General features: G+C 35.5%; 1 protein-coding gene across 2 annotated transcripts in view; it reads left to right on the top strand.

Annotated features, from left to right (window-relative positions):
- Window positions 1-18,595, top strand: part of NDUFAF2 (NADH:ubiquinone oxidoreductase complex assembly factor 2) — a 238,018-nt gene that overhangs the window by 151,998 nt on the left and 67,425 nt on the right. For both annotated transcript variants that reach the window (XM_074200168.1, XM_074200167.1), the window contains exon 3: window positions 4,847-4,887. In XM_074200168.1, coding sequence (XP_074056269.1) covers window positions 4,847-4,887 — 41 coding nt within the window. The remainder of the gene's footprint in view (window positions 1-4,846; window positions 4,888-18,595) is intronic.

Genomic DNA, 18,595 nt, shown 5'->3' with positions numbered 1-18,595 from the left:
GGAAGGCAAAAGAGCTTAGAATGCAGCCAAGAATCAACTACCCAGCAAGGCTGAATGTCCTCTTCCAGGGAAAAAGATGGACTTTCAGTGAACCAGGGGAATTTCAAATGTTCCTTTTGGAATGGCCAGAGCTGAACAGAAGGTTTGATCTTCAGATACAGGACTCAGGTGAAGCATGGAGATTGCAGGAGAGGGGGAAAATATGAGGGACTTAATGATGATGAACTGCATGTATTCCTGCATAGAAAAATGACACTGATAATACTCATATGAACCTTCTCAGTTAACAGAGCAGGTAGAGGGAGCTTTTATAGTTGAAGCACAGGAGGAAGCTGAATTTGAAGATAAAATATGGTGTAAAAATGGAGTCAATAGAAAAAAAGGGAAATGTAATCGGAGAAAGAAAAAGGAGAGGGGGAATAGGCCAAGATATTTCATATAATAAGATTTTTTTTTATTACAATGAGCTATTGCAATGATATGGAAGGGGGGAGGCAAGGGGGATTGAGGGAACCTTTGCTCTCATTAGAGGTGGCTAGGAGAGGAAACAGCATTTATACCCAATGGGGTCTAGGCATCTGGAGTAAGAAGGAGGGGAGAGCAGGGGGAAGGGGTGGGGATGTGAATAAAGGAGGAGAGGATGGACTATGGAGGGAGAGTGGTCAGATATAACACATTTTCTTTTTTACTTCTTGCAAGGGGCTGGGATTGGAAGGCCTATCCAGTACCATAGGACCAAGTGGATTCTGGGCCTAAGGGGTGATATGTGGGCTCAGGGCTTCTTGGCCCCAGGACCAGAGATCTGTCTGCTGCGTCACTCAGCTACCCTACAGCAGAGTCAGAGTGAAAGGAGAGAGAAAATGTAGTACATGGTAGTGGAGAAATAAGAAAGGAGGGAGTTGCGATCAGCAATGGCAAGGGTGGAAAAATAAGTAACTTTTGCGATGGACTTACCATAAAGAATGTGATCCACTCATGACAGAGTTGTTGGTGTTGGAACAAAGACTGAAGCACATTTTTTTATTATTATTGGGGGAGGTTGCAGGGCAAGTGGGGCTGGGTGGCCTGCCCGGGGCCACATAGCAGGGTGATCTTTGGGTGTCTGAGGCCGGATTTGGACCCAGGTGCTCCTGGCTCAAGGGCCAATGCTCTGTCCACCACCCCGTCACCCCTACTATTATTACTATTTTTTTTTATTTTGGGTCTTTTTTTCTTTTTGGTTTTTGCAGGGCAGTGGGGATTGGGTGGCTTGCATGTCACATGGCTGGGTAATTGTTGGGTCTACAGGGCTGGATGTGGGCTTGGGTGCTCGTGGCTCCAGGGCTGGTGCTTCGTCCATTGTCCATTGCGCCACCTGGCCACACCTACAATTTTTACTATTATTTTTTTTAATTTTAATTTTTTTCTCTCCCCTCTTATCGCTCAAGCAAGTCTATATTCATGGGGGAGGGTTGTTTTTTTACTCTTAAACAAGAATATTTTATTAATGTAAAAAATACTTGCAAAACAAAAAAAGAATATAGCTCAGTATCTGGTTCATAGTAGATACTTTGTAAATGCTTATTTTAAAAAAATGTTGTGGATTTCCTTGACTAAATGTCTTCAAATAAAGTCTTGATGACCAACCATAAGGGAACATTGGGGACAAGGATCTTTTTCTTTGTTTGTATTTATCTAGATAACCAATGAGGTCCCTTCTAGATCAAATTCTGTGACTGAAGGAACGCAATTAACTCAAGGTCTAAAGCATTTGTATTCTATAGCAATGGAGAGAGTACAATAATATATTTTTTTAGGGTTGTTTTTTTTTGCACTGCAAATGGGGTTAAGTGGCTTGCCCAAGGCCACACAGCTAGGTAATTATTAAGTGTCTGAGACCAGATTTGAACCCAGGTACTCCTGACTCCAAGGCAGGTGCTTTATGCACTACACCACCTAGCCGCCCCCCAGAGTACAATGATATTGAGAGTATCAAAAGTACCTACAACATTGGAATATCTTTGTATGGGTGAACTGAACACATTAAAAGTAAAAACCTTTTAATTGACTAATTTGCTTATTTTTCCTAAAAGTAGCATTACTCCTATGAAATATTAGCACCGTGAGATAACTAGCTTTAACTTATAACTGTAAAGAGTAATTTAAAAGATTCAATACAATATTTTAACTTCTTCTGTAAAGAACCTTGTTTTTATAGGTATTAAGTCCTGTGCCAAGAAATATATATATGAAATTATTATAGTAATAATAATAATAACTGTGCTAAGCTTTAGGTCATTGATGGATCAAGCCTCATAATATCTTTGTGAAATTCTGTCTTCACTCCTGGTCTGTGAATGACCACAAGCACACCCCTCTGCCACGGGGCTGAGGTGGAGGGCGACCTAAACTGTGATCAGGATCTGAATGTGGTCAGAGCCCTAGAGTCCTGTTCCAGGTGCAGAGGACAGACCTTGGCAGCCTCTCTCCTCTCCCCTACCTAGGCTCAGCACTCACGCCTTGGGGCTCTTGCTTACCTGCTCTGCTGGCTTTTGGTTCCTGGATCTGGACTGCCCGGCCACACTGCTTGCTGAGTACCCTGAGGTCTGAGCTTCACATGCTCGCTTTGGTAGAAGTCTCCCCACTGATCTTCCAAGTGTTCCCCGTGTGTAGGTCAGGAAACTGCCCCAGCTGCTAGGAGCCCAGACTCCTAGAGCCCTGGGGCTGCCTCTGGGAGGCTGAAGTTCCTTCACTCTGGAAGGCTGCCTCTCTAACCCCATGGAGCAGAGCCTTTCCACTCTTTTCTAGGTTACCTTGGGCTGGAGAAGTGCCTCACTGGATCCCTCTGTGGGTTCTGTCTCTTGAAAATTTAGTTAGAGTCCTTGTTTTATAAGTTTGGAAATATCAGAGAGAGAGAGCACCTAAGAGAGGATCTTCTCCAGTGGCCATCTTGGCTCCACCCCCAAGTCGCATAATATCTAAGAGACTGTATATACCACATGCTTAGAAGAAAAAAAAACACAGATTTTTAAAATTAAGGGAAAAAAGCCTACTGAAAGAATCATCTACTGACTGCTATGCCTCTATATATATGAAGGATATATTTGATTAAGGGTATAGGAAGGGAGCAGGCAGACCACCTCCTTATGAATACATAATTTACTGAAATATGTAGAAAATTGAAGATCCTATTGTGCTTATTGTTCATTATATATAAGAAAGTTCTTAATTTCCATCAAAGTGGCCTCCATATATATGTATTTTAAAATCATATAAGAGTCAAGAAGCAACAACAAAGATTATTAGATATCAAGAAAAACCTAAAGCAAGAACATATATACCCAAGGTATTTGTTACCATCCTAGAAGAGGTACAGCCCAGAGTTCAAATAGAAGAGTGATTCCTTTTAGATAGAACTGTTTGTGGATGACATTGTTCTGATTAATATGAATATTGTGAATCAATAAGAATAACCAACATTTATTTAGCACTTTAAAGTCTACAAAGTATTTTACATATTCTATCTCATTTGATTTTCACAACAACTCTATGAGAAGTGATCCCTCAAAAGAATTCATCCTTTCCAACCAAAAAAAGTCATACAAACTTTCTGATCTCTGGTAGGTGTGCAAATATTAGACCAGGTTAATTAGGTAAGTCTAGTTTAAAATCCCTCCAATATTTACTGGGTGTGTGACATGATATGCAGTTCATATATCCATTCTAATCCTATTTCTTCATCTATGACACAGATTATAGCAACATGCTATCTTCCTTTAAAGCACAAATAGATAAATTTCAGGGGGTCTTTGAACTTGTATGAGAAAGAAATTGCTTATTTTTACTAACTTTTAAATGAAATTTAGCATTTCCTGAGATTTTGATTTTTTTTTAACTTCTGAAAAGTCTATAGGTTTCACCAGACTGCCAGAGGGGGCCATGACACATGCAAAAAAGTGTTTTAGTATGCTGCTTTAGGTTTTAATGAGTATCTAAACGAAGTACATTGCAACCTCTACTGGAATGTCAACTGTGACAAGCAATCAGATGTACATTCTAGAGTTGTATCAGTAAACATGTACTTTTTGGATGGACATTGAAGATGGATAATGAGCTGACCTTGGACTGGAATGAAAGGCACAAAGTAGCCTTTATTGTGTTTAGGAAATAATGTGATGTTTATAATGACCCCAAGCTTCTCCATGAAACAAAGACCCATGTTTTTAACATCATTATTCCACTTAAGATATTACACAACTATGAGTCATGTAATATAGTCTTCAAAGGCTTAAAGTTGTGATCAACCAAAGGATGATCAATTGAATTCACAATAAGCATGAGGAGGCTGCAATTCATAACTGAGGAAGAATTGGGCAGAGGAGCTTTTAGAGAGTTTTTTGATTGGGAAAAACAGATAGTACAAGTCTTTAGAGAAAATGAGAAAAAGCAAATGAACAGCCCACTATCAATATTCATACAACCTCAAGAAATCTAGAGGAAGAGTCTTCCCTTTTGGGTGTTGTGACAAGGAGCTGGACAAAGGTTGAGCAATGGGTAGATTGCAGTCATTCCCAGCAGAGAAAGTACCCACATCATTGATCATCTAAATGTTGAAATAATCAGTATTTTTATGCGGAAAGGATTCTTAAAAAGCAGAATTCCTTCAGTCATGTAATTTGCCTTGTGGTTCACTTTAATGCTATAGGACCTTAATGATAATTCAAAATATATGAGATATGAAATGAGATTGACTTTATCTGTGGTTCAAGAAGTTTGTCTCAATTCACTTTAATTGTAATCATTTTTATAACCAGTTTTTTTCTTTTCCTAAAATGGGATAATTTATCAATATTGTTTTTTCTTGCAGCTTGGATTAGAAAAACAAGAAAGAGTCCACCTACCATTGAGGTAAGATTTAACTATGAAAGCATTCCAATATTATGTTTAGTTAATGTTTTTACTAAAAAGAAATGAAAACTATGTTTATCTTGCACTTAGATGAATATTTAATAATGTTTGTTATACATTGTATGGAATTTTGAAATATAAGATGTCAGCAACTCACTCAGAGTTCGCAGTGTAAAGAGTACAGAAATTCCATAAGAAAATTCTCCTGGTATAAGTTTTTCGAGATCATAGTTCTTTGATTTTTGTTAATTAATAATCCACAGTATATTTGTAGGAAATATGTAAATATTCCTTTATACCTAGGATGGTCTTTTATGTTCAGTAATTTACTCTTTTTATAAGAATTCATATTTTGGTAAAGATTTCAGTTTCTTGTCTTGTAACATTCTATCACCTGGATCAGTGGTACAAAATGAATGAACATTTCAGAATGCTCTTGTGTGTTACAGACCTTCCTTATTAATTAATTTTGTATGGCATACTACTGAAACACCACCTTGCCTATAGAGAATGTCCTTCTTATTTAGAAGGATCTTCCAGATTGTGTAATCTATGGATATGCCTTCAGGTCCCTGGAACAACTTCCAAAAGAGAACTGTTTGTAAATTCTTGGTTACACATTGAAGGATTCATTTATTATCCTGCAGCAGTGTTAAGCACTGAATGAAGGTTTGGAAACAAATGTATACTGCCATCACAGATAAAATTTCCATATTTTGATCTGTGTTAATATAGAAACTCTGTTAAAATATTGAGCAAATTTATTTCCTTTTGAGCTACTTTTCCCCAGACTATAATATGAATAGCTTTAGATTGCTAGGTGGAATCCAGGAACATTTTGGAACATTGTTATTTTAAACTGTTCAATCACTTGTTGTTTTTGTCACTTCAAAAGAATATTTATCCTTACATATTCCTCCCATAATGTTAAGTAACCTCAAGGGAAAAATAATTTTGTTGGTATAAATTAAAACTATTATATTACTCATCTTTGGATCTATTTACCCCTAAGGTTGAGCTACTTGAGTGAATGCAGATTTGCCTAACCTATTATACCTAGCAGACTCCATACTAGACTAAATTATGCTTCATATTCCTCCCAACTGTCAATCCAGATCTTTTTTCCATATTTCCTATCATTATGTGCATCTCCCTTTTCCCACCCCACACCCTGCCCCATTCCCTGTTTTACTCTGAACATTATAACAAAACCAAGAATGCCATTTGCAAGGGGCACGTCAGTTAGCATTCTTCAACTAACGTCTCTCTGACTTCACAGACCAAACTTTCTTCCCTGATTATCCTTTCCCTATATATATATATATGTTTGTTTTTTCCTTATTTGAACATAAGAACCTTGAAAGGAGGAGCTATCTCATTTATTGTATTTGTATCCCCAGCATTTAGCCCAACAACTAGCACATAGTAAACATTCAATAAAAAAATACTTTTTTTCATTCTTTAATTCCTCAATGAGATTTGTATTTTGACAAAGTCCAGTGAAAGTAATGAACAGACCTGTTCTGAAAATCACATTATTCAGTTATGATTGTCAAATATTTTGAATATTGATTTATATGAAATTATGCATATATATGGAGAGAAAATTGTATAGATAAAAAGTTATGGCTGAACTTACTCTTATAGTGGAACATTATACCCACAGATTTGAGTCACGTGTTGACAATGATTTCCATCTCTTTCCTGCTCCTGTCATATAGTTTAATGTGTGGCAACAAGCAGGATATCTAAGGGTTTTGGTTGAATTGGTCCTGTTAATTTAATATTATCCTGGAACTATTTAAATATGAATTAAGCCATTTTTGACTGTTTTGAACTTTGACTGTTTACACAGTAAATTATCAAATAATGCAAAGTCATTCAGTCTTCAGACTATTGTAGCATTACATGTAACTATAGAGTTTTATTAATTGCCAATAGAAACCAGGCAGAAATATTTGAAGTTACTCTCAACCATTTTTGCATTTGAAATTTTGTGACTGTATTTTTTTACTGAAATTCAACATGGCCACAAATCTTTATGAAACTTTCACAGGCCTTCAAAAGGTTAGCTTTTGTAGCAATAGCAATAAAAAGTAACCCACAAATTTTAAAAGTTCAATCTACTTGTAACAACTATCCTGTTGCATCTGAACTCAAATGAATTGCTGCTTACTTGTCTTTATTAGACCTAAAGTCTGATTTGAGACCTGGTTTACTCCTTGCACATTTCTTTTCATCTTATTTGACTTCTCTCATTTAAGAAAAAGGGTGGTGTGACCATCACGCTATTTTTCATTTATTTTTAGATCAATGCACATTCCCAAGTATTTCTTCTTTCCAAGTAATATATTCCAAGTATGTGTCTGTGTATGTGCGTTTGTATTATATATTAATTTTAAACTTTGGTCAAAAACAAATGTATCATTTTCTTCTTTAAATATGGGTTTAGACTTAGATAGGAAAAATTTAGGGAAGTTGCCATAGTCAAGAATTCTTACCTACACTTCAAAGAATGTTTTGATAAAAATTATCTTTTATATTTTTCTCTACTCCCTTAAAGAACTATTACCAACCATAATAAAAATATATTTGCATCTCAAACTACAGCTCTAGATCATTGGTCATATTAACTTGTGAACTGAAGATTGATGCTGATCACATTGATGATTCATAATTTGATTTTTAAAAAGTCGGGGTTTGAGAACTTTGACTTTACAGGGAAATCTTGCATACTGAGTTATAGGATTTGGGAATTTTGTTTCATTTTGAAATTTGCCATATTTTCTTCTCCATAATGCTATTCTGATGATGGTGAAACGGTTTTGTTCACATTCGTTTTTCTGGGTATTGGCATATACTGTTTCTATGGCAATGAGGAATATTTACATTTAGAGTATATATCTCATCTGAAACATAGTTTCTGCATTTTGATGTTTAAATACATTTTCATACCTTCAAATAACAAATAGCCAGCATGAATATATACAGGTTCAGGAAATGGTTTGTGTGTGCATATTGCATTAGCAGGATAATAACAACAACAACAACAACAACAATAATAATAATATAATTTGGCATAATAATAGAGCCAACTAAATGACATTGTAGAGTGCTGGGACAACTTGAGTTCAAATTTCATCTCAATTACTTAAATGCAATGTGACCCAGATAAGTCACTTAAAACTGTTTGCCTTCAGTTTCTCTTCTGTAAAATGAGAAGAAGGGATGTTTTCAGGATCAAATGAGATAATATTTGCAAAACATTTTACAAACCTTAAAAATGCTAGCTGCTATGAAACTCACTCTTTGCAGATGATATGATGCTACATATAGAGAACCCTAGAAAATCATTTTTAAAACTACTGGAAACAATTAGCAACTTTAGCAAAGTCGCCAGATATAAAATAAACCCACATAAATCCTCAGCATTTCTGTATACTACTAACAAGATACATCAGCAAGACATAGAAAGAGAAATCTCATTTAAAAATAACTTCAGAAAATACTTGAGAGTCTACCTGCCAAGGCAGACTCAAAAATTCAATGAAAGCATATAATTGTCCTCACTTTGTACACAAATAAAATCAGATCTAAATTACTGGCAAATACCAATTGCTCAAGGGTAGGCCAAGCTATTATAATTAAAATGATAATTCTACCTAAATTAAATTATTTAATGCCATACTAATCAAACTTCCAAAAAATTACTTTCATGAGCTAGACTAAATTTATAAGTAGGGGAAAAAAAGTCAAGAATATCAAGGGAATTAATGAAAAAAGGTTGCAGAGCAAGGTGGCCTAGCCATACCAGATATAAAATTATACTATAGGGCGGCTAGGTGATACAGTGAATAGAGTACCAGCCCTGGAGTCAGGGGTACCTGAGTTCAAATTCAGCCTCAGACACTTACTAATTACCTAGCTGTGTGGCCTTGGACAAGTCACTTAACCCCATTGCCTTGCAAAAATGAAAACAAAAAAAATAAATAAATAAAATTAGACTATAAAGCATCAGTCATCCAAACTGTGGTTCTGGCTAAGAATTAGAGTGATGGATCCAATCAACTGGGAAATGGCTGAACAAATTGTGGTATATGTATGTGATGACACATTATTGTTCTATAAAAAATCATGAGGGGCAAGATTTCAGAAAAACCTGGAAAGATTTGCATGAAATGAGCAGAACCAGAAGAACATCATATACACTAAAAATAGCATGGGGTGATGATCAACCATGATGGACTTGTTCATTTCAGCAGTAAAAAAACAATTTTAAAAGACTTGTGATAGAAAAATACCATCCATATTCAGAGAAAGAACTGTGGAGTTTAAATGAAGACCAAAGCTTAATACCTTCAGTTTTTAAAAGTTGTATTATATGTATTATGTAATTTTGTTATTTCTAATGTTTTCTTTCTTCCATTTGAATCTGATTCTTCTCATATCCTGTTAAGTATCAATCTATGTTTATTATAGTTACAAATGTAAAACCTATATCAGATTGCTTTCTTCTGGGGTGGGGCGGGGAGGAAAGAAGGTGAGGGAGGAAGAAAAATTGTAAAATTCAAAGCTTTGAAACAAATTGGTTAAAAACTACCCATTTTATATATTTGAAAATATAAATGAAATATTTATTTAAAAAATACTAGCTTCTATTATGACCTTTTCTTTATCTGACATTTTCAGTTATCTAATATGTGAACAAATGGTTAATCAAATATTGCTCTATTAGAGAGTGTTTCTTTAAAGAAGAGTTTTAAGTCCATAACAATCTTAATTAGGATTAAAGTTTTACAGAAAGAAAATTTTGTTATAACAGGTATACCATGCAAAGATATATATGTATGTCATATTTTTCCATTTTTGTCAACTTGTTTCCTGTTTACCTGAGTTGCCTTTATTTTCTTTGTTGTTGCTGTCATTATTGTTATGAATTTATTTATTTATTTTTCCAACTACATATAAAAGATTATTTTCAGTATTCTTTTTTATATGATTAGACTTCCATATTTTTCTCCTTCCCTCTGTTCTATCCCCCTTCCCTTAACAGCAAGTAATCTGATATAGGTTCTACATGCATAACTATATTAAACATATTTCTATAAATTATGTTGTGAAAAAAGAATCAGACAAAAGAGAAAAAACATGAGAGAAAAAAGACATAAAGCATAAAATAATTTTTTTAAATGTTGCCTTTATTTTCATGAATTTCTCAGTATATTAGATTCCTTAAAAATAAAATTCCTTGTCATTATAGTTTGGGTTGACTACAAAAGGGGTTATTCATAGAATTATAGGTAATGATACCCTAATCTTTTTTCTATTTGATATAAAAATTCATGTATGAAAAAATAGACCACAAATTCTTGGTAAAAGGTAAAAATAAATGATCCTACTACAGGAAAAACAAGAATCTCTCCAAAAGATATGACTAGTTTTTCTTTTTAATCTTTTATAACATGATGGTTATTATATGACAAGGATAAAGTGGTAGCTTGGCATATATCCTAACAGTTACTAATTTAAGAAATCAACCACAAGAGCTACATATTCACATGTAGGCAAATTCAGAAATCATTTGTAACCCTCCCCTTTCAAAGACTTACAAAAAAGAAGTCTGAAAAGGACCTCTTAAAAGTCATCAGGCCCAACCTACATTTTAATGGACTAGTTTTTAAAATTTCCAAATATCAGCAATTTGTAAGTGCCTAAGATAAGGCAGGCATTATGTCTGGAAGTGGAGATACCAAGACAAAAAAAAAAAGACATTCCCTTTAAAACTTTATAGTTTTCCAGGAAAGAGCTCTAGCTGCTGGGGCAGAGAGTAGGGAGGAGAGAGTGCTTCAGAAAAATTCACATGTAGGAAATAGTCTTTGAATTGAACTTTGGAAGAAAGGTAGGTGTTCTGAGAGGTGAAAATGAAGAAGTGCATTTTAGGTGTGGGGATTAACCTTTCCAAGACATTAAATGTATGGGAGGTGGAATGTGGATCAAAGAGTTGAGTGATGAGGAATAACATATACAACCATAATAGAAAAGTAGACTGGAGCCAGATCATGAAGACTTGAAGGTATTCAGAAATTTCTATTTTATAATTAGAATTCTTGAAGTGGGATAGTTTCATACTCAGACCAGTATTAGGAATACTACTTTGGCAAGCTATATGGAGAAATAATTGGAGAGGATAGAAACTTAAAACAGAGTTCAATGAGGAAACTTATTTCATTAGTCCAAGTGAAGTATATCATTTATTGCCAGTTTGATCTTGGATATTCAACTCCTGAAAAATGAAACGGAACTCCTTTAATCCATTTATGCTCTAAATTTATGATCCTTAGATAAAATCTTAAAGTAGAATAATGGCATGTATGTGAAGGGATGGATGTGAAAATGTTGCAGAGGTTATATCAACAAGACATGAGGGGTGGCTAGGTGGCACAGTGGATAGAGCACTAGTCCTGGAGTCAGGAGGACGTGAGTTCAAATCCAGCCTCAGACACTTAATAATTACCTAGCTGTGTGGCCTTGGGCAAGCCATTTAACCCCACTTGCCTTGCAAAACCCTAAAAATGAATAAATAAGTAAAAATTAAACAAAAAAACAGACATGAAAATTGACAGGAGATGAAAGAAACAACTCCAAGGTTACATTTTCTTTGTAACCAGAAGAATGGTGGTGATATCAACAGAAATAAGGGAGTTGAGATGAGGAATTGGTTTCAGGAAAGAGATAACAAAGTTTATTTTAGATGTATTAAGTTTTTGATGCCTATGTGATATTCACTGTGAAACGTCAAATTGACAAAAGAGAGAATAGAACTGAATATATAGATATGGGAGTTGGCTGTATTAAAAGTATAATTGAACTCAATTGGAAATAGAGTATAAAGAAAAAATAGAAATGGGCCCCAGATATTGTTTATTAGATGTACAAAATAGATGATGATGCAAACCAAGAAAGAGGCTAGAGGAAAGAACAATGTCATGAAAACCCAGTGTATCCAGGAATGAGAGGGCAGTTGGTTGTATAAAATTCCACAGACAGAAAAGAGCTAGTTATAAGATTTAGCAATTATGACCTCATTAGTAACATTGAAGAGAAAATTTTAGTTAATCTGTAAGGTCCAAAGTCAGATTTTAAGAGGTTGAGGAGGAAGTCAAGGAGTATAGGCCCCTTTTCCCTAGGAATTTGACTGTGAAAAGGAAGATAAGATAAAGGATCTTCAGTTGAGGGGATGGTGAGATCTTGTGGAGGTTTTTTAAAACATGAAAAAGGTAACTTAGGTATGTTTGTAGGCAAAAACAAGTAAATCAGTAGATAGGGAAATATTGAAAATGAGAAAGAATAGGGTTATAATTATAGGAACAATCTTGCTGGAACATAGTGAAAGGAGATGGAATCAAGATTATATCTAAAGAGTTTAGTCATGATGAAACAAATAAAAGAGGGAAATGGAATATAATGGATAATTTTAAAAGTTTTGAGATATAGATTATAGGAGAAGAGAGTAATCAAAATTATTATAATAACAAGTTTTATATTTGCTGTCTGTCCATTGAATGAACTACTACTACACAGGTAAATTTAATAAGCTATACATTTATTCAGTGATTACTGTGTGTGTCACTTATCAAAAATAATTTTGTGTAATTATCAGAGGATTAATGTTAATATAGGTATAACACAGGTTATTTACCCTTATCATAGAAGATGCTCTGTACTAAATCTAGATGTAGGAGAAATCCCCAACATGTTGGTTCCTTCCTCCAGAGTTTTTGTTTTGTGGTTGATATACTGATTGTGTCAAATCCCAGAACTCCACATAGCATTGAAACTAGAGATCAGTCTAACCTTCCATATCGAAAAAACTATATACAATTCTGTTTCCAAACTATTATATGAAATTGGATAAATATTCAAAGGGCTCATTAAAAAACATGCATGTGTTATAGTCAAAGGATAATAAAATAACCTCATTATTCAACAGAAGACATAGACAAAAGATTGCATTGCATGTGGGAGATTCGGGTGTGACTGGAACTTTTCACTAAAATTTTTTTAACTGAAGTTGCTTCCACATTTCCTCTATTTTCAGTATTGTCTTATATAGTCAATATGTAGTGTTAGATATATGTCTTATATTGACGTCTACCATTTTTATTAAGTAGAATGAGGTTGGAATAGCAGAGAAGAAAAACAGAAAATGTAAGAATATCTGAACTAAATTGGATTACACAAAAGGAGATAGATTCAGGATATCTCTTACTTTTAAGAGAATTTAGGAATCAATTCTCAGGTTCTTTAAAAGAGGAAATAGGATAGAAATTGCTTGGAAGAAATTATGAAATTTATTATTCCCCTCAGAAGTGATTGAAGAAACAAGAAAAATATCAGTGGCTGCCAGCCCATATGCTTACTTTCCCATTTCTACAAAATTCTTATAAGAATAATTTAAATACATATTGAGGCCATCCTAGATGAAATTGTGTGAGCAGAAATAGGCAGACTCTCACAAATTATATTCTATAGGAGACCAAGTCTATTAAACCATTGTTAAAAATATATAGAGATTAGAAGATTCCATTATAATGAGCATTTATGGACTATTTTGAAGTATTTCATTTAGAAAAGCAAAGTACTGCCCCTTCCATCAAATCATCTTCTGTACATAAGTTAAAATCATAATGAGTTAAAAATGTAACAACTGAATTTTGTTATCCAACCTTCTGAATGTAAATACCAAATGAAGCATAAAATAGATTTGTGCTTGTGAAAGAAATTTGTGGGTGTGACTAGGTGGTGCAGTGGATAGAGCACTGGCCCAGGAGTCAGGAGTGCCTGAGTTCAAATCCGGCCTCAGACACTTAATAATTACCTAGCTGTGTGGCCTTGGGCAAGCCACTTAACCCCATTGCCTTGCAAAAACAAAAACTAAAAAAACTAAAAAAAAAAAGAGAAAGGAAGGAAGGAAGGAAGGAAGAAAGAAAGAAAGAAAGAAAGAAAGAAAGAAAGAAAGAAAGAAAGAAAGAAAGATGCTTGTCATTGTCATTGAATATGATCAGTGTAAGTTCAAAAACTTCAACAGACTTGAATAAGCTATAGAATATTACAAATTAATTGTAATATTACATACTGAAAAAACTACATGCAATTCTGTTTCCAAACTATTATATGAAATTGGATAAATATTCAAAGGGCTCATTAAAAAATATGCACATGTTATACAGAAATAGTTAAATACATACAATAGAAGCAGCATAAGAGATTTTGTCCAAAAACTCTATGACCAGAAAAGGAGGTAAGCTAGTCATGTAGCAAGAGCAAGTCATAAATGTATAATCCATTGGTAATCACACTGTGTTGATAGACCTAGCATGTTCAGTCCTATGTTAGACTTATGGGTTAATAATATGGACCACGAACAAGAGAAAGCACAGATAGGTTATTATCTGTCTGTCTTTTCAAAAGGTGATTAGCATCATTGTTAGGACAGATCCATTTAAGTATTCTCAAGAGAGAAACAGTATGATATTATAGAAAGAATGCTAGCTTTAGAATTAGGTGACCTGTGTTTACATTCTAATTTTACCACTTCTTACATATATGATCTTGAGCAATGAAGTCCCTTCCAGCTTAAAATCTGTTATTCTCTTATCCTAAGTAAGAATCAGAGCTTGAATGGCCCAATACTGTATCCAGATATTGTAGGCAGTTATATAATTGCAGAGTTTATTGAAAGCCTTTTGTATTTTATAACCTTTGTGTTCTTCAGTGTTGCATACCTTGCCGGCTAACTTATCTGTTTCCTCATAACTAATACTTATCTGAGAGGAACTTTGAACAGGAGAAAGACAAAAATGACAAGTTCTTCTTTATTTTACCAAATGCCAGAGCTTAAATATCCTCCTAGTCCCTGGTTTACCCCCCAATTCAGTGGAGTTCTCCAATTAGCAAATCAAACAAATGCTTCCCAGCTAGGGAACTACAGATGGTAAAGTTTACTTCCTCAGGCTAGTACTTTCACAATGATGCTTTCACAGGCTTAGGGTTAAACACAATGCTCAAGGAAGTGCCAAACTGGAGGAACAGATAAGGAGATCCAGAGAGCCTACCCAGAAGATTATGCCAAGGATGAACCTGGGCAAGAGCATGGTTAGGCCATTCCCAGACATGCAATGACGTCTCTGTGACCTTCAACAGTCTCTTACACTTCAGTTTTTAAGTGAGTATTGGGAAGATAAAATTCTATACTCTGCATTTTTGACACATACCTGCCCCAGGAAATTTACTAATTAAATTTCCAAGCATGGCTGCTTAGAAGGAATAACGAAAGTTGTCCTGTCTTTGAATATCTTATCTCCCCCCAACCATTTTCAGAAAACAATTTATAATGTTGTGACAAAGACAAAACACCAAATTCCATGTAAGATGAAACATAATCACAAAGTTCAAATAACAGTTTTTGATTTGTCAAATAAAACAATAGTCACTTAACTCTTAGAGCACCCTGGAAAATCATTTCCCTAAAACTATTCAATATATCTTTAACCACTCCCTGTATGAATTCTTGTAACTTGGTCAGATGAACTTTGGTAATTTTTTTGTAATAATTGAATTAATCAAAGACATTTTTCTTTCCCTTAGTACAATCAGTCTCAGGGAACCCTTTGAGCTAATCATCCCTCTCTTTCCTTTTAATACCTGATTAGATTCTCAGTATGAATGCAGAATACTCTTTCCTTGGCATTGCCATCTAATGTAAGGAAAACCGATTAGATCTTTTACTCATTCAGGAGTAAAGAGCTTAGACTAAGACATTAACAATATATATTATTATTTCTTATTTTAAAAGAGTGAAAACAGCATGGGTGATACTTAGCTAAACAGCTTTGTTGTATTTATACATTCTTTTTGTGTCCACTGCAAATCAATCTGAAACATAATCTATATTCATTAATTTATGAATCTCTTTTAAATGATTGTTCTTACTCTTCAGACAGCATTTAATATGGTTCATTATATAAATATGTCATTGTTTTATTGTAATATATCAGATGTGGCAAAATAGTAGGATGAAAAGAACTGTTATATGTGCAGGAAATGCCAAGATAGGGTTTCAAGAATTGTCTTAAATATTTGACAGGTTATATTTGTTGGTGTACAGAAAGCTATGCAGTGAGTGGCAGCAAAATTTTAGTGTTCAACTGAATATTTGTGTCTTTAGCTCACAATCTCCTAAATAATAACCAGAAGGTTATGCAGATTGGTGAAGTAATCTAAGATTAAGGTGGTATAATTTTAAAGGCAATTTTCTGCTGGTCAGTTGTCCAACAGATAGTTTGAATACTTTAAAGGTCAATTTGGATATTCTAATACTTAATTCTGATATGCCGATCACTCAAATATAGCTATAACTCATTCAACCCAACAAATCTCACATTTCAGCCTAGAGCTAGCACCTCCAGTTTTTTTTCAGTGCATTTTGAAGTTAGATGTTTGCAAAGGTCTAAAAATGTCCATTTATTCTATTCAATACCAAATATCTGGTATTATTTCCAAGAAAATTTAAGAATAGACAAGGTTGGGGCAGAGCCAAGATGGTGGACTAAAGGCTCCACTCCAAATACTTTAAATAATGACTCTAGAGGGGGGCAGAGCCAAGATGGTGACAAGGAAGTATCACATCTTATGCACCCTCTCACAAAACTCATAAGCTAAGGACTAACCAAATTTTCAAGAGACGGAACCCACAGAGGGACCCAATAAGGCAGTTCTCCTACTCAAGGTAACCTGGAAAAGAGCAGAAAGACTCTGCTCCCCGGGGTTGCAGGGACAGCCCACCAGAGGGGTGGCCTGCCAGAACGAAAGAACTTCGGCCTCCCGGAGACAGCCCCAGGGCACTGGGAGCCGTGGCTCACAGCAGCAGGGGACTTTCTTGAGCTACACCCCAGGGAACACCAGGCACAAATTGGGGGAACAGTGGGGGAGCTCTGCAGAGGGAGCACGTGGAGCCCAGCCCTCAGGGCACACAGCGAGTCTTTCAGCAGCCCAGATTTAGGAAAAGAAGCAGGTGGAGCTGGTAAGCAGGAGCCTCCAGGGTATGAGCCCACTGAACCTAGGGAGGGGAGTGAAGATAGACTGCAGAGCTCTGTCCTCTGCCCCTGGAGCAGGATTCTGGGGCTCTGACCACATTCAGATCCTGATCACAGTCTAGGCCCCCCCTTAGAACAGCAGGGGCTCCCTCCACCTCAGCCCCATGGCTGAGGGGGGCGCATATGGTCATTCACAGACCAAGAGGGAGGACAGAGCCTCACACACTGAGACCCTTGTGGGAGTGTCCCAAAAGCTTAGGAAGCACCCCAAAACCAGGACCAGGCTGGAAAAATGAGTAAGCAGAGAAACAAGAGGAAGACCATTGAGAAATATTTTGCATATGAGCCCAAGAAGGATCAAAATGCTCAGTCTGAAGATGAGGAAGCACAAGCTCCTGCATCTAAAGACCCCAAGAAAAAAAACAGAAATTGGGCTCAGGCTATGACAGAACTCAAAAAAGACTTTGAAAATCAAATGAGAGAGTTAGAAGAAAAACTGGGAAAAGAAATGAGAGAGATGCAGGAAAAACATGAAAATGAAGTCAGCAGCCTAGTCAAGGATATCCAAAAAAATGCTGAAGAAAATAGCATGCTAAAATCCAGCTTAGGTCAAATGGATAAAACAGTTCAAAAAAGTAATTGAGAAGAATGCTTTAAAAAGCAAAATTGGCCAGATGGAAAAAGAGATAAGAAAACTCTCTGGGGAGAACAAATCCTTCAGACAATGAATAGAATTCAGGGAGATTGATGAATTTACCAGAAAAACAGGAATCAATACTGCAAAACAAAAAAAAAAATGAAAAATGAGGGAAAAAATGTGAAATATCTCATTGAAAAAACAACAGATATGGAAAACAGACTTAGGAAAGATAATTTAAAAATTATTGGAATACCTGAAAGTCATGATCAGGAAAAGAGCCTTGACACCATTTTCAAAGAATTACTACAGCAAAATTACTCTGATATTCTAGAAGCAGAGGGCAAAATAGAAATGGAGAGACTCCACCCATCCCCCCAAGAAAGAGATCCCAAAAAACTAACCCCTAGGAATATTATAGCCAAGTCCCAGAACTCCCAAGTCAAAGAGAAAATATTACAAGCAGCCAGAAGGACACAGTTCAAATATCATGGAGCTGCAGTCAGGATCACAGAGAACTTAGCAGCAACTACATTGGAAGCTTGTAGGGCTTGGAATATAATATACTGGAAGGCAACAGAGCTTAGAATGCAACCGAGAATCAACTGCCCAGCAAGGCTGAATGTCCTCTTCCAGGGAAAAAGGTGGACTTTCAATGAACCAGGGGAATTTCAGATGTTCTTGTTGGAATGTCCAGAGCTGAACAGAAGATTTGATCTTCAGATACAGGACTCAGGTGAAGCATAGAGATTGGAGGAGAAGGGGAAAATATGAGGGACTTAATGATGATGAACTGTATGTATTCCTGTATAGAAAAATTACATTGATAATACTCATATGAACCTTCTCAGTTAACAGAGCAGGTAGAGGGAGCTTTTATAGTTGAAACACAGGAAAAAGCTGAATTCGAAGATAAAATATGGTGTAAAAATGGAGTCAATAGAAAAAAAGGTAAATGTAATGGGAGAAAGAAAAA

Source organism: Macrotis lagotis, chromosome X (assembly GCF_037893015.1).
Source record: "Macrotis lagotis isolate mMagLag1 chromosome X, bilby.v1.9.chrom.fasta, whole genome shotgun sequence".
In the NCBI taxonomy this organism is placed as follows: domain Eukaryota; kingdom Metazoa; phylum Chordata; class Mammalia; order Peramelemorphia; family Peramelidae; genus Macrotis; species Macrotis lagotis.
The sequence above is the reverse complement of the archived record's forward strand: the minus strand, read 5'-3'. Positions and strand labels throughout refer to the sequence as shown.